General features: G+C 38.1%; 1 protein-coding gene across 1 annotated transcript in view; it reads right to left on the bottom strand.

The window, feature by feature from the left end:
• The window catches only part of Ac3 (Adenylate cyclase 3), a 535,594-nt gene that overhangs the window by 269,932 nt on the left and 242,487 nt on the right, over positions 1-23,175 (bottom strand). Inside the window, exons 2-5 of the mRNA XM_071598030.1 lie at positions 22,457-22,606; positions 8,535-8,653; positions 7,342-7,453; positions 1,221-1,348 (exon numbers count right to left, since the gene is read on the bottom strand). Of these exons, the coding sequence (XP_071454131.1) occupies positions 1,221-1,348; positions 7,342-7,453; positions 8,535-8,653; positions 22,457-22,606 (509 nt within the window). The remainder of the gene's footprint in view (positions 1-1,220; positions 1,349-7,341; positions 7,454-8,534; positions 8,654-22,456; positions 22,607-23,175) is intronic.

The raw sequence follows: 23,175 nt of genomic DNA, 5'->3' as shown, positions 1-23,175 counted from the left end.
TTATCACAAAGTTTGACCTCAGGAGAGTCTAATCATCAATCACGCAAGTTTCAAAAAATGTAATTTTCTACCGAAAGAGTTTTGATACTGAAATATGATCGTTACTGACAAAAGTTATGAGCTGCGGACCAATTCGGGGAACACGCATACTTTTTACGTATGAAATTTTAAATTACACCCCTTAATTACATTCATCTACATCTACATCTACATAATACCCCGCAAGCCGCAATTACATTCTATCGATTCGTTACACTATGAGTTTAAATTTTGATTCATATTTTAACTTTCCCATCGGAATTATTCGGTAAAATATGATTTAAAAATGCGAGCATTACTGTGCTATTACCTATGAGCATTGATACTCAAGCATTTTCTTCAAGGCATGCAAAATATTTGAAGTGAGAGAATTATTATTTTCTCCAATATGCAGTTGCAGGCCTGCTCACTTTCTTCAAATAAAAATAAATTTTCTCTCACACGCGTGTATAAATTCAACATAAAATTTTTATTTTTGATATCTGAAAATATAATATCCGTTAGGGTCACAAGGTTTTATTCGTTTATTTATATTCGTAAATTGTTTCGATAAAACTCTTGAAAGGGTCACAAAATGAGCTCAGTTTTGCGGATCACCCAGTTTTTATCCTATTGGTGTGTTATCACGAACTATTTACAATTCAAAAAGGACGACCGCTTATAATATAAAGCCGTTTTGATTAAAAATTGTGGTAGGATTAAATTTTTCGCCAGTCATATGGGAATACAGCCCAAATATTCTGGCACTCCTTTGGTCGATTATAGATATGCCACGTTCTGAAGAATATTGGCACAAAATATGTGTGCATTGGAAAAAGTGATGAAAAAATTTAAATAATGATGTGGCCAAAATCCAGTTCGTCAAACTAATGTCAAAAATACATGCTTCTGTCAAAAATATATCTGCGAGTCAAACACGAGATTAATATGTCAACTGAATACGAACATTCGTCAGTTGTAGTTTGTACGTCATCTTTTACGGCAAGATTCATTTCCACAGATTCCTCAATGTTACTCATAACTCGATGTGTATTCACGAATAAGTCTCGTAATAGAATTACGAGACCTACGACAGCGGTATCTCCGTCATCAATCTGGCTAATCGCCGCCATACGTAGCCCGACGTTGCCATTGACGATCCGGATTGCGGGAATAAGCCCTTAAAAAGGTCGTGCACTCACTCAATTGCCTTCACCATGGAGAGCCCCATTCGGACGCAGAGCAGAGCGTGGTCTGGCCTCTCCATCGGTGCGCCGCTGATGCAGTAATAACAGTCGCCAAGGATTTTTATCCTCAGCTGCTGGTAGCGCTGGAAAAATGAAAATCATAATCAGAACCACATCGTCTAAGAGGTTTCGTCATTTCACATTAGGGAGGATAAATGCACCATTGAGGAAATGGGTGTAGCTTTGCCAAGGAAGAATTTATTATAGGTCATGGATGAAGGGTATGGAGAAACCTGGTAATGGCAGTAACTCCGACGAAAATTGCCTATAAGCTAGGATTTCATATCCCATGAACTGTGCAATGCTCGTCCAATTACATTTTTCGAAGTTCGTCGAACCAAATAGTAATCCGAACTCTTCTAAAAAATTTACTACCGAAAGGATCCGACAACTTATCCACCAATACGATTTCAATATTTACTTAAACTGAAATATATTGATATCAAGAAATTCAACGATTAAAAATCGATATTCACAAATATTATCCGTCGTCACTACTGATACTTGCAACAGCATGTACTCGTATTCCATTTCATCTATACTACTTGAAGTTTCTGATGAAAGAAGTCATACAATGAGTTAGGAAAAAACAGTATGGGTATAATAATTGTAGTACAAATTATTGATTTTCTCTGAGCTCACCTAATTTCTTCATAAACTCGTTTCCAGTATTTTATTTGATTTAATCTACAAAATGCATTCGGTTCTAAATAAAGGGTGGAAGAGTGGAAATGCTATTACTCTATGAGATCGTACGTTTATGCAGTTATTTCGTCCAACGTGGATCAATTCACGGCTGAATTCATCTTTAGCGTTGCAAAGAGCGTCTTAAATAATGAAGAATGAGAGAATGAGACGACTTCACCCAAAATACCCCGGCTACAACGCTAGAGAAACTCAGCAAACGTGCGGAACGCACAAAAAACTCGAAAGTATTCTAAAACAGTATCCATAGACAGGTTGTTTATTTTGGAGGATTTTGACAGCATCTGAGAGCACTTAGACGTCTTGCTTTGTTGTGCTAAGCCACGTTTCACCAACCAACCACAGGCAGAAGTTACGAGAGCGGCACGGTAGATGATCAACCAGCTCTACCTCCGTTGTATCTCACGAAAACCGGTGCTTCAACTAGGCTAGACACTCAAAAAGCAATGCCCATACCTTATTTCCAGACAGGAAGATGCCCCCTGGAAAACGTAACCCGCGAGAACGTACCTAACATAACCCTTCTATACCTCAATATGACAAAAATGCACGATATGGCATCGCTGTAAACAGTAGGTTAAAATAAAGAACCACTGTTCAACCAGAATCAAATAAGTGGCCTCGCCTCAAATTTAGCTCAACTTTGTGTGAAATTGACATGTTCAAGTTATGGGTGACCGTTGCTTTCTCAGCGACCCCTTGAGGTTTCCCAAGGAAGATAACGAAAAATCACACATCTCGGGAGTATCTTGAGGTGTCCAAAGTAACCGCGAATTGAACCCGAACCTTCTTTTCGGATGAATCCCACAAATATACACCTCACAAGGTTCGTGTAGATGACGGGACGCTTTAAAGGGTCGCAAATCTTCTACGCCCACCTCCTTTCGAGACTCAAACTCCGTTCCACGACGGTTAAAATCTATTCCCGCCGACGAAAATCGGAAGCGTCATGCACAGTTGCCTTTCCGCTGCGAAAAGGCCGGCCGCCCACGGGCGCAGTTAATCCGGGAGCCCGCAGCCCTGAAGCGAGTTCCAGCTGGTTGGAAACCACGGTCTTCCCCGCCAACGACCCGCATTGCAAATATTTCCACCATGGAGTAATAATGAGTTTCGGTTTCCTTGTGGTGAAATTCTTGGTATACGTATATCTCAATCGAAATCTATCGGCAGCATCATTAAAATCCTCGGTGAAGAGCGAGCGAGTACATTATTTCGAACAGCTAGTGATTACGAGTCTATAAGGGAGGCATAAAGTAATATTTCGCTTTAATAAAGACCTTAATTATTTATTGTCCAAAGGCAGCTATTAATTAGCTTAATCGATTGTTAAAACTGAGGTAAATTTCCGAGGATATTGGGAAATTTAAAACTCAAGAGCAAGAGGATGTTAATCAAGATGGGATATCATAATTGACCGTTTTAGATATGCGTAATTATCCGAGTCTTGTGCGTCCATTGCAGCTGATTGTTTGCAGTTAATTACATTAAGCCATATCACCCAACTCAGGTCATATTCAAAGAGATGGGAACTTGTGGGCGAGTGCTTTAGCCTATATATTAGCTTGGTAAGCAGGAGGCAATTGAATTTATTTAGCACTTAATATGATAAGTCCTGACAGTGAAAGCGCTAATTAATGTGTATTTGGGTTCGATGCTATTTCACAAGTACCCTTCCGCCAATTTTATTTTGAGGATTTTATGCTATACCCTGGCAAGTTTTTCGACTGAATGAAATTAAATTTATTTGAAGACGATTGCTTCATTTTCATTTAATGAATAAATTTCAATGAAAACGAGTTTTACTCATTCCTCCTTCCAAAGAAAACATCAAATTCCTAACGTCACTCAGTCAGAGAAAATTTTATATAAGAGTATTATTTCTCGACACCTACAGAAGCGAGCGTCCTTCCCTTGAAGGTTTATGACTCAACCAGCTAGATAGAGAAACGTGAAAGAGGTGATCACTTACTCACCTAACTGGCTCTTCATTTAACCAATTTCTTTTTCTTAATGTGTCAATCATCATAGTTTGTCGGAGGAGAGTCAGTATATGAAAGAATTTTTCTCATGTGTCCAGCAGTCAAATGATTTGGAACATTATAGTTATTATTTTTAGTAAATTAATATTTAATGCAGTTTTCGGATGGACACAATCTTAAAATTGCTACATTTCTAGGCCTCGCCCTACAAGACACAACTTGAAACCAAACCTGACACCCAACAATACCATAAACCTTTCTCGAATTTCGTATACATTCTACCTCCCTTTATCCCATCCAACAACCTTAACCTTTTCCTATCAATGCCTCGCTTGCCTAACGTCTTCTGTCCGTCACAGTCTTCAGCATTCCATTCCCAAATATAATTCCCTATGTCCACCTTTCCTTTGTCCTTTTAATTTCTCCCAATAACCCACTTTCATCCCTCATACCATGCCTAGTACTTCTTCCATTGTTTTGCAAAAAATTAATATTAATAAATTATTTTATTCTAACAAGAACCTGCCAGGTTCAGGGAATACATGAGGGACAGCGCGCATAAGTCCAATGGAAGCAAATCATGTCATATTGAGTGATAACTGCCTTAATATCTACGTCAGAAGGTCGAGTTACTACATTTTGCAACACCTGCCATCTCAATTGTTCCCGGCTCAACTTTGTGGAAATTCATGTTAATTAAATGAAGAATACAATGTATTACAATACATGTAGATAGATAGATAGATAGATAGATAGCGGTCTTTATTTGGGCGAAATTGAGACCAAATGGTCCCTTCTTCCATTTAACCCATCGTCATATACATATTATATTAGCCATTTAAACTTACAGTTACATTCAAATCTAAACATAAACACATAGAGATAGACATAAATTCATTAATCCAAATTTGCACATCGAAAAGAAAAAAGTATATACATATATATAGACACACACATACACATACACACACATATATACCTATATGCATACACATACATACACATATACATACATATCCACACACACATACATATACACACATAAAACATACATACATGCATTCATACACATGCATAAATACATACATAAGTACGCACATACACACCCATACATACATACATATACATATATAAATTAAGAATACTCCTTCAAATACTCAAATTAAATGACAGTGAAGATAGAGTACAATAACAATGAGGAAAGTCTAAGCAAAGAATGAGGTTTGTGGGAAAAGCTAGGGAGAGCGTGGCATTGCTCAACTAGTAAAAACCCACGCAGGAAAAACACCCACGAAGAGAAGGGGGGTGTGAAAAACCTGCGAAAACCCTATTAATTAGAGGAAAGATACATGTACATTGTAACAATCATTTTTACAGAGTATACATATTATTAAGTTACTGAAATTGAAATGGAGAAATTAAATACATTGACAACACATGCGGAGTAATGAGAAGCCTGATGTTTCTAAAAATAATTACGCAAACTCCTACCGCTTGAGATGACAAAACAAAAAGCAGGGTAAAAAACAAAGTAGACACAGTGATCTGTATAACAGCTGAGTGGAATGACGGAGGGATACTGGTTAAGTTAAGTACCTGAGGAAAATGAACTTGTGAAGTGCTCTTCTAAATGTTGTTGTTGATGAAGAGTTTTTTATGTCATCTGGGAGAGAGTTCCACAGACGGCATGCTGTAACATGAAAAGATTTGTGATAGATTTCCGTGCGATGGTGTGGGACAAGAAGTTTGTTATTACCCCTGGTATTTCTGTTGTGGATTGAGTTGATGAAGAGGAAGTTTTTGTATAGATAATTAGGGGTGTGCTTTGAAAGTATTCCGTAGAGAAGTGAAAGAATATGTAAATGCCTGCGGCCTTCTAGCTTTAACCAGGATATTCTATTAAATGAGTCGGAAATATGATCGTACTTCCTAAGATCACATATGAACCGCACACAGGAATTATGGGTCTTCTGGAGTTTGGTTTTTAGTTCGCCTGAAAGGTCTTGGTATACTACATCACAGTAATCAAAGTGGGGTATGAGAAGAGTGGACACAAGAAGCATCTTTAAGGAGGGGGGAGCAATATGCTTTAACCTTCTCAGTGAATGCAGGGATGAGTTAATTTTTCTGCAGATAGCAATTGCATGATCAGTCCAAGATAATGTTTCATTTATGGTTAAGCCTAAATTATTTACTGTCCTTAGGTATGGTATGATAGATCCTTGCAATTTTAGTGGTGGTAGTTTATCAATACTTATTTTAGAATGTATTTTATGGTATCCAATTATGATGGACTGACTTTTGATTGGGTTTATTTTCAATAAATTTTTTATTCCCCATAGTGACAAAGCAGCCAGATCTGCATTAATTTCGTTTATAATTGTAGGTAGGTCTTGAAGGCGGGAATGGTGATATATTTGTAAATCATCGGCATAAAGGTGATGATTGCAATTTAAAATGCATTTACTAATATCGTTTATATACAGGGAAAAAAGCTAAGGTCCAAGAATGGATCCTTGTGGAACACCCCTGTGTATTTGAAGCCAGTTAGAGGATGAATTAGGTGTAGTGACACTTTGGAATCGGTTACTTAGGTATGAGCGAATCCACAGTAAAGACGAGGAAGAAAAATTCAGGTTTTGAAGTTTTGCTAAGAGAATATCTTTGTCAATAGAGTCGAAGGCTTTGGTAAAGTCTAGGAGAGTCATTATTGTCACCTCTTTGCGATCCATGGATAGTCGGATGTCATCTGTTATTTTAAGGAGAGCGGTAGCTGTGCTGTGAGAGGACCGAAAGCCAGATTGTAGAGGATCAAGTAAGTTATTTTCATTCAGAAACTTTGAAATTTGTTCGTGAATGAGTCTCTCGAATGCTTTTGATAAAGGAGGCAAGATGCTGTACGGGACAGTGGAAAGATACATTGTATTCTTCGTTTAATTAATTTTATCATTCTTCATTTAATTAATTCAAGGACAGTAGAAATATACATTGCATTCTTCATTTAATCTGCCATCTCGTTAGTCAGGCTAATAAACATGAAATTTTAATGAATATTTTTAATTCTCAGGATTTACAAGAATCAGCTTTAAATGAATCCTGAATCGTAACTTAATAAAAACATTCCATATGCTTAGCGATGAGAATAGTAACTCCATTTTCCCTAAAATTTAGTTAAAACATTAATACAAGCGAAAATTTTCCAAATTACCCCATAACTGCCATTTTCAAAATACAGGGTGGACTCTGAATTTATTACAGATAATGGCCATAGACCCTAAGTGACCTTTGTGCCATATGGTAGCGCTAAAAATGACAACAGCGATTTTTAGAGAGGAAGTAGAACACATTAATGAGGGATCATTCTCGCTATCCTGGTATCTCTACATTCTTACCTCAGCCAGTCGGTCGAAACGGGCGAACAGCTCATTTAGTATCTTGACGAGCTCTGATGCGGAGTAGGTAGATGAAATAGCGGTAAATCCGACTATGTCCGCGTACAGGATGCTGAAAGGAAGAAAGAAGCGGCAGATAATATGAGGGAAGACACAAACTGGAAGCCAGTGGGCATAGACAGGAGAAAAGAATATTGGACTGACGCCAGACACTTTAGCTAAAAAGAAACTCACTTAGTCATAAACAAGCCCTTACTTTCGAAGAGTAACTCATTAATCAAAATAAATTTAAAAAATATATATTTATGTTCTGAATGTAACCAATTTCAATTTGCTGTGAAAACTAAATTTTTTCCCATATCCTCCCATACAAGATTCTACGTTTAATGACTAGTTAGGCCTAGGCAATTTTATGAAAAATGATTCATTTCTGTCATAAATTTTGGTTTACATCCCAAAAAGACAGAATACATACTTAAGCTTGCAGAAATTGTAATAAAAAATCGGAAAGAATAGACATTTACGCATTCGGCTAATTTTTTTAATTAATTGTCTTTCCGGACGCTCTTCTTTGGGATTTATTTGAGCCTTAGACCTTTAAGTTAGCAGGTAGGTTGGTTAAGTCTATGCGATAATCACGGTGAAAATGTAGTTTAAAAGGTAACATATAACGCCATTACAGATAGAGCTAATAGGAAAAAATAAAAACAAATTCACGCACAACTAAATTTTTTTAATCTAAAGAATTAATTCTTACTCTTAGAAAAATCATAAATCAAACATGAACACGACCAAATACTTACTAGGGTAAAGTCCGTACGTTTATCCATATTTTACGCTCTTTCATGAACGCTTATGAAAAATAATTAATGGTTGAATGAATGTAAAACTCCCAACAGCCGAAAGCAGTTTACTGTTTACGGCTATTGGAGTTTTACATTCATTCAATACTGCTAGCCGTAAGAGCTCAATTCTTTCAATAATTAATGGTTCTTTGCATCCGCATGGCTCATTTGAATTTTAAAAATGCATATACCATTTTAATCGTAGAAAAAGGTTACCAGAGTGATCTGAGAAGACACTTCTAAGAAGAGAAAAGTCAAATTATTGCACAAAACGGCCAGCTTAATGCAGAGAACACTCGTATAATAAATCAATAATTTCAAAATTAGCATCAAAATGAGAACTCTCACCTCACGTTTTCGTGCCTGCTCATGTATATTTTCTTGAACTGCCCATCTTTGGCCGATCCGAGATCCTGTCTCATCTTCACGGCCACGTGCTCTGGCAGGACAGACAGTAAGAGCCGCTCCTAGGAATAAATAAAGGAACATGTTTGATGTCAGGAAGACACATTCTGGCAAAGACTTAATGACAAAGGAGAAAAAATACGCTCTTGCCAAAAACAACACGTCACTATTGCGGACGTGGAAACAAGCAAGCGGCATAATTCAATGCCACCACTTCGGACCCGATTTCCTCAAGGTCGTACAAATGGAGATCATGACTGCAACCCTGAACGGATGTGACAAGCGAAGAAGGGAAGGACGGACGGACGGAAACGAAGAAGGAATTTGTGGCTTACAAACATCAATGGTTAGATTAATATAATGCTGACGTGTTGTTAAGAAAAGAGTTTCTCAAAAGGGGCGGATGCTGAACTAAAATTTTATTGAGGAAATATGAATAAAACCGAGCGTAAAAGTTTTCGTATTCAGTAAGAATGGGAATAACAGCGATGGAGAATTGGAGAAGAATTTCGTTAGCGAAAGAAGCATTTGCGAGAAGAGGAGGATTGCTGACAAGCACACTAGTATTAAGTCATAAAAATAATATATTAAAGAATTTTATACGGAGCGTGAGGTTTTATGCTTCAGTAATTTGGCTTTCGTTGCGTATGGATAAGAATGGAAGACGGAAGCTGGATGAAGAAGAAGAAGAAAAAGGAGTGCTAGCAATGCCAGGGGAATTGAGGACGTGGTTAAGAAGTAGCAGGGGATACTCAAAACTCTATTCGCTACGGAACCTTGGGTAAAAAATATAGCTTGATTCCCAACGTTCCATCAAAAGATGTGATTAAATAATATCAGGGGCTAAATTACAAGCCACCAAGCAAGCAGAGGGGATGCAAATTCCATTTCGATCATTAATGCCGAAACCTAAATTCATCAGAAAAAATGAATCTTTTTAGCAATAATGTAGTGACTTGTACGTTCCATCCTTATCTTCCTTGAAAAAGGTGAATTTCCCACCGACAATTCGAAAACGTGAGAGTTTCTTTTCTTGTTCGTGTGTTTCTGTCCTCGTACACCAGTGCTAACTTGATGAACATTTTATATATAACATATATATATATATATATATATATATATATATATATATATATATATATATATATATATATATATATATATATATATATATATATATATATATACATTTATATATATAATATATATACAGGTATATGTGTATGTATCTATACATGTGTCTGTGTACAAATGTACATGTATATGTGTATATTTATGCATATATGTATGTATACACACACGCATATGCAATATACGAATAATCAACTGATAAGTATGGAGAAAAAACTTGGCAATCTATTCTAAAACTAATTTCACTTCGGAAAGATGAAAGAGGAACAAGAGACCAAAATATGTCTGAAGATAATGATGGAAAACACTTTACACATCAACAAGCCATTACGTGTGGTATTTGTGGACTTTGAAAAGCCATTTGACATTGGCAAGTGAGACAAGATGCTCAAATTTCAGGAGACACTTTGATTAAATCACAGGAAGAAAAAGAAACACCCACCATCTGCACAAGAGCCAAGTCACCACAGTAGAAATGGAAAATGTATGAAATAATCCCAAGTTAACCAAAGGTTTTGACAAAAAAGCAATCTTTCACACGCTCATTTAGAAATACACCTGGGTTTGATAGTAAAAGAAACTCTAAGCGTAGGCTAGAAAAGAATTCAGGCGATTGGTGAAGACATTAAATGACCCGTCTCCCGAATGTGGATACAGTAAGGTGAATCCAGAAAAACCGCCGACACCATTGAACACAATAAACCAAGTTTTTAAAATATAGAAAATAAATTAAAGTAAAACTAAATTCTTACTATGCAGAACAGAGAAGATGAAGATGCTGTATGAATAAGAGGGAAATTAGACTATTTTCAGGGCCCAGAAATGTCCATAGCATGCAACGGGGAATATCAAGGAAGAATTAACTCAAGCTAAAAAGGTGTTTACCACGAAAGGAAAGCAACTAAAATAAAAAAAGATAAGAATAAAAAACCAGGAAGAATTTCAAGAAAATTACGAGAGGGGTATGTGTCAGAGATATTAAGCATTGAAAAGCCGTTCAGAGAAGGACTGAAGCAGGATGCTGGAGGCAGATGCTGAAGATCAAATGCAAAAATTAAGTTAGAAATTAAAAAGTGTACGGAAAAGTTGAGGTCAAAAAGAAGATAGGAGCGGCTATAAGGAATAAGGAAGAGAAAAGCCATAAGGGCTAGACTAGGGTACACCTTGAGACATAACAAACTTGCAAAGAAGAGAAAATAAAATTTAAAGCGCCTCTAGGAAGAAAAAGGGACATGTTCAGGAGAAGGTGTTCGGACGGAAGACTTAACGTGGGGTTTACAAGGAATTTATGGTTACAAAAGGAAAGAGTGAAAGGCTGAAGTCAACCAGCGTACGTATTTAAATATCGATGATTATATATATATAAACCATGGTCATATAATTATCCCATAAACTATGTTCATATCTTACGGCTAATTAAAAATTCTTGCCAAGTTAATAAACATGTCATGTTTGTAAGTCGTACCAGCTTTGCGGAGAGAAAAAGTTTATTACGGCGTAATTCGAACGGCCTTGAAATATCTGACTTGACTGACTGACTGCGGTGTAATCTAGAATAAGGGTGGAAATAGTTACTGCAAATTGAGTTTTTCTCGCAAGGAAGTCATGGCACCGAAACTGAGTCGAGGTTTCAGTAACTAAGAGAATTGAAATATGGTAACCCACGACATTCTTTATTTACTTATTAATTTTGTTAAATTCACTCATGTAGAATTCTCCCCGAGGAGTCAAATAACCGAGTCTATTCCGAGGCATAAATGAGCGTTCGTCTCTCATTCTATCCCTTGAGTTTAGTTCAAGTTGTCGATTCACTGAGTATTTGGAGTTCATTCCAAAAGTCACAGTTGTGATGAGAGATCATTTCACAGAGCTGGAAAAGCCATGTTTTTGAAACTTGCATTGGTTTCGTTCGCCTTCTCTTCACCCCTGGACCAAAATGCACAAGAAGATTTTAAGTGAAGTAGGAATTTTCCGCGAGTCGTCAACACTTTCAATTTTTTTAATGCTCAGCTGCCTTCCCCCGTCTATGCCCCGCGGGATTCTGTATTTACTGAAGATTTATAACAAATTTCTTTGTTGAGTGATTTTCAGAACTTTATCGAAAACTACCAATTTCTTAAACTCTCCATTTACTTTTACTTCCATCTATTATCCTAATTTATTCATCCAGTATGTTAACTCAGTTAGGTCGACCAATTTTTTTTTAGTTTCACGATCAGGTTTTTAATATTTAATTATGACACCATGCATTGAAACCCGGGTAGTGAAGTTAAAAAATAAATTGGAATTAACATAGCTGTTTTGTCTTTCCGCCAAGCAAAAATGTTCAAGTAGCAAGTCGTTTTCAAAAATGAAAAGTCAGGCATCAAGTCACAAAGGAAAATTAGGAAAGATAGGTATAGCAGAAGAACTGTGTGGGAGTCGGTCTGCAACAAATAACATTGAAAATGTGAGTTAAAATTATTTTATGAGAATAATCAGCAAATCTGCAAAAAAAACCTTAATATCTCATAACTACTGCCGCTGCATCATATGTAGCTAAATTGAAAAATAAATATAATATGCTCCTGTACATCAATGACATGTCCATCTCATCAATATGATATTCCTAGTAGCATTAATTAACTATATGCCAGTTTTTATTTCTCTTTTAAAGATATAAACATCCTAGGTTCAAACCGCGGTCGAACTGAAAAAATCCCATTCTAAATAGGTGAATACTTAATGGAAATATCCCAAGAGTTTCAATTTTTTTAATATGGACATGACTAGGCTCATTGTTTTAATATATTTAAGTTTAAAAATTTACCTCAGTCTATGTTCTTTACCTCAATCTATTCAGTCTAATGCCAAAATGAGGACCTACTCAAAGAACCCTTTGTTTCAGAAATGTTATTGGTTTCCAATTTGATATTAGGAACTATTTTCTTCCCGGTAGATATCGAGGTACATTTGTCAAACCTATTCCAGTCAGTTACACAGCACCTTTGCCCTGATTTAATTTTAACAGTTTACTTTGGGGTTAACAGGCGGGTGGTTTATCTAAGAACAACACGGTCGCTACATAGTTCAATGTATGTTTACAATATATATCCAATGACGATTTGCGAAAAGATTCACCATCAAAAAAACAAAAAATAAGCCTCTACTAACTGAAAAAAACTTAACGTAACAAAATTCTATGTCGTATAAAAATGAAAGGTAAACTTGAAAAAATACTTCCTCAGAAGTAGTTCATATGAATATATCTAAAAGTATATACATCACGGTAATGAAAAATAACTCTATAGAATTCTTTTCTTGATGCAATTCTCTATTCATGAAGAAATCTAAATAACTTATTCAGTTTTAGAGGAAGATATTGTTTCACTAAAGTGAATTGAAAGAAAACAAAAAGCCAAAAAGGTGCTGGAATGCTTGGATATAGTGGCATTCAAATGTGAGATGTAATTTACTCTCATATTTCAAAGCCATTCGATTACAACTACAGTACTCTCTTTAACCATCCGGTAAGGCGAATATTTTCCATGGATTGAATCGAGAGATCCCTCAGTCCCAGGAGGAGAGCCTCCGAAATCTCCCACGAATCTTTTCCCCGACGCGAAAAGGAAATCCGAGTGCTGTGCTTTCAAGAATTAGGATTCCGAGGTATAAAAGCAAGTTCGGAATCTCCCGAGCTCTGCCCAAATTTCCCCACCTTCCCATCGCTTCGATTTTACAAACTAAGAAAATTTCGATCGCAACCTGGAATGAAGGGGAACGATTTCGGGGAGCCGTTCGCTAAGATGGAAAACGGCAGGGTAAGAAGGAGAGCGTCATATCGCTTGTGTGCAATTGGGCGATGTATCTAAGCGAGGTCACGAAGGAACGGCAGAAATTCGCTCGTCTTCTGAGTTATGCCCGTAATTAATAATAATTCGCGCGAACCGAATCCTTCATTTCTCCACCCCCGGACCGCCCCACCGCTTCGGCGGCGTCTTGATACGCGGGCGCATCCAAAATCCACCCAGATTAACCGCATTCGGCCGCGGGTACAAAAACGACCAATGGAGGTCCTCCCCCCCCTCGCCAAGTCACGACCCAGACTGCCGTAAATCTTAAATTATTTATTCCCCCTAGGCTAAAGAACCCAACTCCCGACTCCCTGGCCAACCAACCGAACGTCCAAACGTAATCAATGAGATGAAACGCAGTAGATGAAGAATTGATCGAGTTTGTGGAAATTCATCGCATCGATAGGCTGGAATTTGGCGAGGTCGCGTGGGAAATTAGGATTCTTCATGCCTCCACTACGCAATCAGAGGGGAAGGCTTTTAGTCTTATTTTTTTATTATTTTTTCTTTTAAGCTTGGTGGAACTCAGTCGGTCCACCTTCCACGAGGTTACCCTTCGTCTTGTTTATGTAAATCTTGGCTCTCTCGCAACACGGCGGCTGTCTTTCCAATATTTTTCCGGAAACATCTTCCAGGCTATTAATTACAGCGCAGGGTGACGGGAGATATCTCATACGAGCCAAGATGCATAAATCATTGGAGCCATAAATAAAAGCGGTCACCCTTTTAAAGGGAGAAGACTCTACCTACTCATCGAATCGCATGCTACCCCACTTGATGTACGCAAAAGCACTGTTTAACGATTCTCTCATCTTCCGCACGCCCACTAGCATCTGGAAGAAGAGGATAAACTTCATAGGCTATAAAAATGATTTTCGGTTTAAATATCGTTCCAAAAATGAATACATGTCTACACTCTTATCTCTGGAGTCATCTCTTTCGATGATTTCTGGTTATCTGAATTCCCGTAGACACCCCGATTACCCCATTTGACGGTCGACTATACTTCTTACAAACTTATATAATAATATTGGAGCTGTCTGTATGAGATATTAGAAAGAAAAACTTGATAGATTACACCAAAGTTTTTTGCGGTGCACGTAATAAAGTTTGGCAAGAAATCAACTAAGTTTTTTGAATTCCTCAAGATGCCATGTTACAACTTTGAGACCAATATCATTGACCTATCGGTATTTTATATCTTTTCTTAATATTTGTATGCTTTCAAGTGCTTTCTTTTTGGGAAAATACATTTCATACGAATAAATCGTATACTTTCGAAAATTAAAACACCCAAAAGGATTATGAAAACAAATGGATAGCCTGATGACAAGGAAATAGACAAAAAGAAGTACTCCGATGATTGGGGGGAGATGGAAGTCCATTGAGAACAAAAGAAGAAGAAGAAAACTAATCAAACATATCCTAGTGAAACGTTGTTTTCCAAAAATCAGAACTAAATAAACCTTAGAAATGAAGAATTTCATTGGATATCCGAGAATGGATTAGAAAAAGCAAGAGATAGAAAATTTCAGCGCAGCGAAATACAGAATATTGGAAGAGATAGGCAGATAAAGGGAGAGTCTGCAAGTCCTAATGCATGGAGAGCCTGTGTATTCATAACCAAACTGCGTCTGGAATATACTTGGTGATGATAGCGAAGTAGCATTATCGTGGCATCATGCAATTTTACAATATTATTTTTATTTCAAGGAATTACGATAGTTTTAAAGAATTATTATCATTATTTAAACGGAGAATGAGGGATAAATGAAGTGATCTGGATAGTCTGTACACACATCCAAAATTCCTCACGTGTGCGAATCGAATCAGGCATCATAAATAATACCATCAGTAAATACCCACAAAACGTTTCAACTATTCAAAGTTATATCTCTGTAATATCAAAATAATCTTCTTATTAGGTGATTATAGCAAGGTATTCGTGTTTTGTAGCCTGTAAATGCCAGGGGTAACATGTATTTCAAGGTGAGAAAAATCAAGTTTTCCACCAAAGACAAGAAAATTGAAAGCAAATTATAAATGGATTTATTAAAGCTATTGCCGCGCCACTTTTGTATGTAAATAAACATGCATTGTTGTCAAAATACATCTTAACTATGAAAAAAATCACCCTGTACTAATATTGAAACCAAAAAGCCAAAGTACATATATTTTTTTCAATTGGCCCGAGCCTTAAACGAAATCATCAAATATTAAAATTGCTACGACCACCTTTTATGTTGCGTTTTAATCGATGGGGGTGCGAATAAGATTCATTGAATAGGATTTCATGAGCAGCTAAAAAAACAATGCCATTTTTTCAATCTCCTGAATAGTAAAAGAGGAATTTTAATGGAAAATAAAACAAAAACTCTTAGAGTATCCGTTAAAATGCAAACTGATTTTAGGTCTTTCAGTTTGATTTTTCTTTGAAACGTCCAAAGCTATATTTAATGGTATTGCCCAAAAAAAAGTATTAATTTGTGAATATATTTTCAGAAATACGACGGACAACGTTCATCTCTATTCATATTCACTAAATCCTAAGGACTTTAAATAACAAATAACTGCAAAGACGAACTGCAAGAGACGAATCGTGCGATGATTTTATTTTAGAAAAGGTCGTTATTTATCAAATATTGGAACCCCATTATTACTTTCTCCCAAGATAAAAATTCAATGAAATAGTATCTAAAATATTTTTCGGTTCATTGATTTCCTAAATTAATAAATGGAAATAGATTTCATCTTGTAAATGTATTCGAGCACACGCTATTTTCGCGGAATTTACGTGAACGGTAAATGAAAATCAGTATGAAATACTGAAACTACGAAACTAACATGCATATTGCATTGGTCCTTATATAATAGTGCCCGATTTCTCCGGAGTGCCCGATTTCTCCTAACCCGGGTGAAGCTGTACGGTGAAACTTGGGGCAGGGAATGGTGTTGTGAATATCAGTGTTGTGTGTAATTGTTTCTTGAATCGGTGCCGTATATCCTGAAACCGGAACACGTGGTCCACACTGGAATTTCCCGATTTTTCGGATCCCGGTTGAAGTTGTGTGGTAAAACTTTGGTCCCCCTTGGTCAGCCGAGGAGAAAGGTCGTGTTCACCGCTCCTCCCGTAGGGAAAGAATCCGTACGTGGGACCCAGAGCGAGGTGCAATGGGTAAGGGAAGCGCTGTTGAAGTTAAATGCATAGTGTGCAGTAAAAAACTGAAAAATGGTGTTCAGTGCCAAGCATGCAGCTGCTGGTACCATTTTAAATGTACTAAATCCAAGCTGGAGGATTGTGTAAAAGAGGAATGGAAGTGCTGTGATTGCGACATTCAGAGGGGCCGGAGACTCTTGAAGGAGAGGGAAATCACCATTGCTGAGCTGCAGGCCGAGTTGGAGGAATCGAATAAGAGAATTAAATCTCTCACTGCCGAAAATGAGAGGTTGCGAGCCGCCGCGGCGGAGTGGAGATCGCCGCGTACGAAGAGTGGAAGCAAGCGAGAAAGGAGGGACGGCGGAGGGGCCAACGGCGGAGCGACGGAGGCGGCCAGCCCGGCGAATGGCGGACGTTCGGGAGCACCCCAGGCGATGATAATCGGGGATTCCCTTATACGTTTTGCCGGAGACCATTGCAGAAGGAAGGGAGCCTCCGTTCAGTGTTTTCCGGGTATTGGAACGGAACAATTGGAGAGGCAAATCGATAACATGAGTAGTCGTGGAGAAGAAAAAGTAGTGATTTTACATGTTGGATCCAAAGACATCAAAAGTGCCAAATCTGATGACCACGTAACCGGTTATATATGGGACCTGTGTACCGCTGCCAAATCAAAGTTTAGTAATGCAAAAATTGTAGTGACAGGTATTATTCAAAGAAGAGACGTGAACTACAAAAGAATCAGATACGTAAATGAAGGCATAGAATCGGTGTGTGACAAAATGGGGGTTACCTTCATTGATCCTAATTGTCGAATAAGTGACTATCACCTGGGACGGGATGGTATTCAGTTGAATAGAAAAGGATCATTTTTATTCGCGGAATTGTTAAACGAAGTTGTAGAGAAGATCACCAAACGGGGAAACTACTAAAGGAAACCAGAGATGTTCACCGGACCTGCAAAGAGAGCGGAGTTGAGCCAAATGCCGATCCAGGAAGTGACATACCAGCCAGTAATGGGTTCATGCAAGGTAAGGGCTTGAAAGTTCTTCAGGTCAACTGTCGCAGCATAATCAATAAGCGGGATGAATTTCAGACCTTGGTTGAGGTCAGCGAGGCTGACATTGTAATAGGAACGGAATCTTGGTTGAGTAGTGACGTCTTCTCGAATGAAATCTTTCCGAAAGGCTTTACAATATACCGCCGAGACCGAGATACGAGAGGAGGGGGTATTTTTATCTGCGTTAAGGAAGGCCTTCGTAATGTACTAGAATGGTCCGATAAGGACCATGAAATGATCTGCGTAAAATTATTAAGCGAGAATAACAAAAACTTCTTAAACATCATTGCCGTTTATAGAAAACCCACCGATGGCCTCCAGGTAATAGAGGCCCTTGCCGCGTCGTGCGCGGAAAACCCAGGTAGTCGAACCCTAATAGCGGGGGACCTTAACCTCCCCAACGTTCATTGGAGTGGCCCCACGGCAAGAGGTGGCAAAGCCCAAGAGCTCGCTAATCGTCTCATTCAAAGAGAGGGTTTTACCCAAGTTGTAAACAAGCCCACAAGGGAGGGGAACATCCTTGATGTGTTTCTAGCTAGACCATACAATATGTTCTCGGAAGGAGAGGTAATTCCTGGTATAAGCGACCACTCAGCGGTATGTATCAATATTCAATGGGAATTCCGGGTACCCGAGAATAGGGTAGTAAGAAATTCGGTGTGGAGATACAGCAAAGGAGATAGCAATGGGTTCCGTACCTTGTTGAAGGAACGTTTTCAGGACTGGGCTTGTACAGGGGGAACTGTAAACGACATCTGGAACAGTTTCAAAGACATTGTCAACGAAGGGCTGGAAAAATTCGTTCCAAAAATGACTCTCAAAAGTAACACCGACCCCGAGTACTATAACTGCGCAATAAAAAAACTAAAGAGAAAGGCTAGGAGGAGTCACTCTATGATCAAGTATGGGAACCCATATCTGTGCAAATATAAATCGATAGTAAAAGAACTGAATAGGGAAAAGAGGGTAGCAAAAGAAGAATACTTAGTGAACATTCTCACTAAAAACGATACAAATAAATTTTACAAATACTTAAGAAGACGAAAAAACAGCCAGGTGAAGGTAGGCGTGATCCAAACCGAAAGGGGGGACATTATAACAGACGATGAAGGAAAAGCAAATGAGCTCAACAAGTGGTATGGAAGTGTTTTTAGCAAGGATTTCAGTGGAAACCTCTCCCCACGTGTTTTTCATGTTTGTGAAGGGGAGAACGTATTATGTCCGGGTGAACTAGTCATCACACCTTCAAAGGGTAATATTGTTATTCCTAAGTATATGAAAATCTGTGACCGTGAAGTCATGGACAAAGTAAAAAAGCTTAAAGTCAACAAATCGATTGGCCCTGACAACATCTCTGGAGACGCACTCAAATTAGGGTCAGAGGCAATGATACCGTATCTGCGCACCATTTTTAACATCACGTTAAATAATCATCAAATCCCCGATGATTGGAGGAAGGCTTATGTAATACCAATTTTTAAGGGAGGGACCAATAGCAGTGTAGTGAACTATCGCCCCATTAGCCTAACGTCTGTAACCTGTAAACTAATGGAGAAGAAGGTCGCAAAATATCTACGTGACCACTGGGAGGATAAAGACTGGCTATTTAAATACCAACATGGCTTTCGCAAAGGGTACTCATGCGAAACCCAACTACTTGGACTCTGCCAGGAAATATCAGACTGCTTAGACAAAGGTAAAGAAATAGATGCAGTTATACTCGACTTCTCAAAAGCCTTCGACAGGGTTCCCCATGACAGATTGTTAGATAAAATTGGAAAACTAAATATTGATACAAGATTACTACTATGGACGAAGGCCTTCCTACAAGATAGAACCCAGCAGGTTCGTGTTGGGCACAAAATCTCAGAAGAAACCCGCGTCACATCCGGAGTACCTCAGGGTAGCGTGCTTGGTACTCCTCTGTTTCTTTGTTACGTGAATGACCTTGCTGAATGTGTCAATTCCAAAATACGATTGTTCGCTGATGACTGTATACTCTATAGGGAAATCAGCAGCAGCAGTGATCGCGACGTTCTGCAGGGTGACATAGATAACGTGGCTAATTGGATCAAAATCAACAAAATGGAGATAAACATTGCAAAAACTATCCACATCTCATTCTCCAAAAGGAAGGCAGGTGAGGGAAGGGTATATAAAATAATGGGAGAAACGATTGTAACAAAAGATAATTGTAAATATCTAGGGGTACACCTAAGTAAAGACAGGGTGGGGGCTTCACACAGATTATGTGGTAGGCAAGGCCTTTAAATCGCTCCACTGGGTCATGCGGAGCCTCAAAGGAAGCACTAAATCAACTAAAGAATTGGCCTTCAAAACAATTGTAAGGCCTATTGTCGAATATGCGACCACAATATGGGATCCCTTTGAAATAGGGCATGTGAAAAAATTAGAAGCAGTGCAAAGGAAGGCTGCCAGGTACGTTTTAGGGCGACATAAGCAGACTGACAGTGTAAGCGACATGCTAGGCTCACTAGGATGGGGGTCACTAAAGAACAGACGGAAGCTGAATAGACTGTGTGCCATTTTTAAAATATTGAAAGCTGACGGAGGCTGGAAAGAACTGAACGAGAGTGTAAATAAGCCATGTTATCTCGGCAGGAATGATCACCCGCTTAAAATCAAATACATGCCCCAAAGGACAAACACCGCCAAGTTTTCGTTCCTAAATATGGGAATCAAAGAGTGGAACCAGCTGCCTGATGAACTCTTTAAGCCCTTACCCAAAAGCATTAAATCATTTAGGCGTGAATGCAAAAGGTATACATGATGGGATTGTTAAATGCAATACGGCAGAAGGTGTATGGCTGTATCAAAATATATTGTTTTTTCTCATTTTTTTATTTTGTAAGTCTACTATACGACTATTTAATGACACTGTGATATGTTTTAAGAATGACTACTGTTTGTTATATCATGTCATTGCCACCCGGCTTATCGCCTAACAGCAATGTATCCCAAATAATAATAATAATAATAACCTCCTAAGTCATGTATTATCCTAGTGACCAATGTAGTTACACATTATATGACTGCATTGCATCTGTTTCTTTGCTAATCCTTAAAATTAAAATTACAAATGCATGCGAATGCTGAGAATACGCCAAGTATTAGTTTGTTATTATTTAAATTATAATGAGATGCAATAAGAGTATCTTTCATAAATATCTATCCTAAAAGCATTCCTTTCAACTGAATACGTTTTCAAATAATTATAGAAGCAATAAACCATAGATTCAGTAAAATAGCTCGTTTGCGTTATATTTCACCGTATAAAGCTATCATATGAAGTAATATCTTAATAATAATTATTATTATTAGGTAAGCTATCGGTTAAGGTAGAATTTTAATGGACAAAACTATGAAATAAACATTTCGTTTCTCCTAGCAAAACACTAGCCAACATCCTATTCGTACAACAAGCCCGTATTTTCATTTCCGTATACTTCCTTCCTCCCTTCATCCCGTCCAACACCTCTATCCTGCCCCTTCCTCTTTTGCCAATTAATCATGAATATTCATGTGATTCTGAAATAAATGCATGGAATTAAAGTTATTTGATGCATTAATTCTTTTATATACTCGTACATCGTTAGTAAAGTTGACTAAAATGAAATGTGATTATACAGTATTTATGGTGCTTGAAAATTTACGCATGTTTATAAAATGTATTCATGCGAAAAATAATTTGAGGCAGATAAAATATTTATGTTAGAATTATACGGTAGTGCAATCTTAATTTCTCCCTACGGCAAATACGAATACATTATATGATGGAAATACACTAAGGTGTTTATGAAAAATTTTGAAAAGCGAAAGAATAAACTCATCAATCAGATATTTAGGAAGGGTAGGCTCCTTCTTAACAAGATCGAGCATGGTAAGCTGATCGGGGGAACCAAAAGTGAAACAGATAATGAAAATTATAGGGAGGTAATGGAACTCGTCAAATGAGATTAAATATAAACACATTAAGTGCTTAGCTGGTGAAAGAGTCAAGTTGGGGATACGTCAAACCTTTGATGAATAAATATTTATGCTATTCCCTTCCCACGCATAACCCTTTATGACGGCGTAAGTAGAGTTACTATATTTTTGATTCGTAAGTACGAAAGCTTGAATTTATTCGGGAGGGTGAGTTGAGAGAGGCCTACTGGAGCAAAATTTATCGGCGTGCAGAATCACGCACACCAAAGAGAACTAGTTTTCTTATTATAATATTGAGCCAACGATAAAGAGTTTGCAGGTTGAACTGAGAGAATGCAAAGAGTTGAATTGCCAAAATAGATAGATATCTGAGAAAATAGTAAACAGATTCAGCAAAAAGGGTCAGAGCAGAAATGCCAATATGAATAATACAAGGAGGCTTACAAAGAAAATGAATATTATGAGCCTCAAAAGGAAAAGGACAAAATACATTAATATAACCGCGGCACTATTGTTGCGTAGGTATATAATTTAAGAGATAAGTGAAATTCTGATTTTCATATTTCATAACCGCGATTGACACCTAGGGTATCTGAGAGCAAGCAGTTCAGAGTGTTACAAATGTCTTCCTTGCACAAATGTGATCGAGGATAGATTTTTGCTCCTCTTTTTACACCGCGACGTAAGAATTATGCTGCACCTCAGGAAAATGATTCAAGTTTCTGTGTTTTCCTACCTGCTCCTGTGACTGCTCCTCCAAAAGCAGCTTCATCTGCAAAGCGTGCGAAGTCTGCATGAAGGCCCTCCGCCGCTGGCTATCGGCCAACCGGAATGACGCCAGACCCAGGATGTTGGCGGTGACCAGGAGGAGGCAGTTGGCCAGCACCTGTCGTCCAAGAGAAAGATGAAGGAGAAATGTCAGGAGACAAGAGTGGATCTGCCCTCTTCATAATCCCTCCCCCTTCATGAAAAAAATAAAACTTCTTAAGACGCTAAGTTTCCTTAAGTTGACTTTCTCAAACTCCATTAGCTTGCATCAAGTGAAACATGCATTTTGTCGTGAGGTAATCTCGCTGGCGTCTCTCACTATATTTTAAGAGGTTTTCTCAACCAATCATCAATCGCGTGCCGATGAGATAAGAAAGTCGTGAGCACAACAGTGCACTTTAGAATAAGTTAAGTGCGCTTCTCTTATAGCTCTTTGATGCATTTGGACCAAGAGTGGGGTGGAGGAACTTGAACACATAGAATATTTCACCTTTCTGGGAATGACCTGGCAGGAGATGGATGGCACGCGACACTTCAACGCATCTCGACATTTCAAAGGAAACGACTACACCGCTACCTCTGCCGAGGATACCCGCGTTGTCTTCTCAAAACTTGGTAATGTCTCAAAGTTAGCAATGCAATCTGTGAATTTATTCTAGAATATTTTAAGACGAGTACGTCGGATAT

The sequence above is a fragment of the Hetaerina americana genome, unplaced genomic scaffold (assembly GCF_022747635.1).
Source record: "Hetaerina americana unplaced genomic scaffold, ioHetAmer1.1.p SCAF_9, whole genome shotgun sequence".
NCBI lineage: Eukaryota > Metazoa > Arthropoda > Insecta > Odonata > Calopterygidae > Hetaerina > Hetaerina americana.
This window is presented reverse-complemented; position numbering and strand designations above follow the sequence as displayed.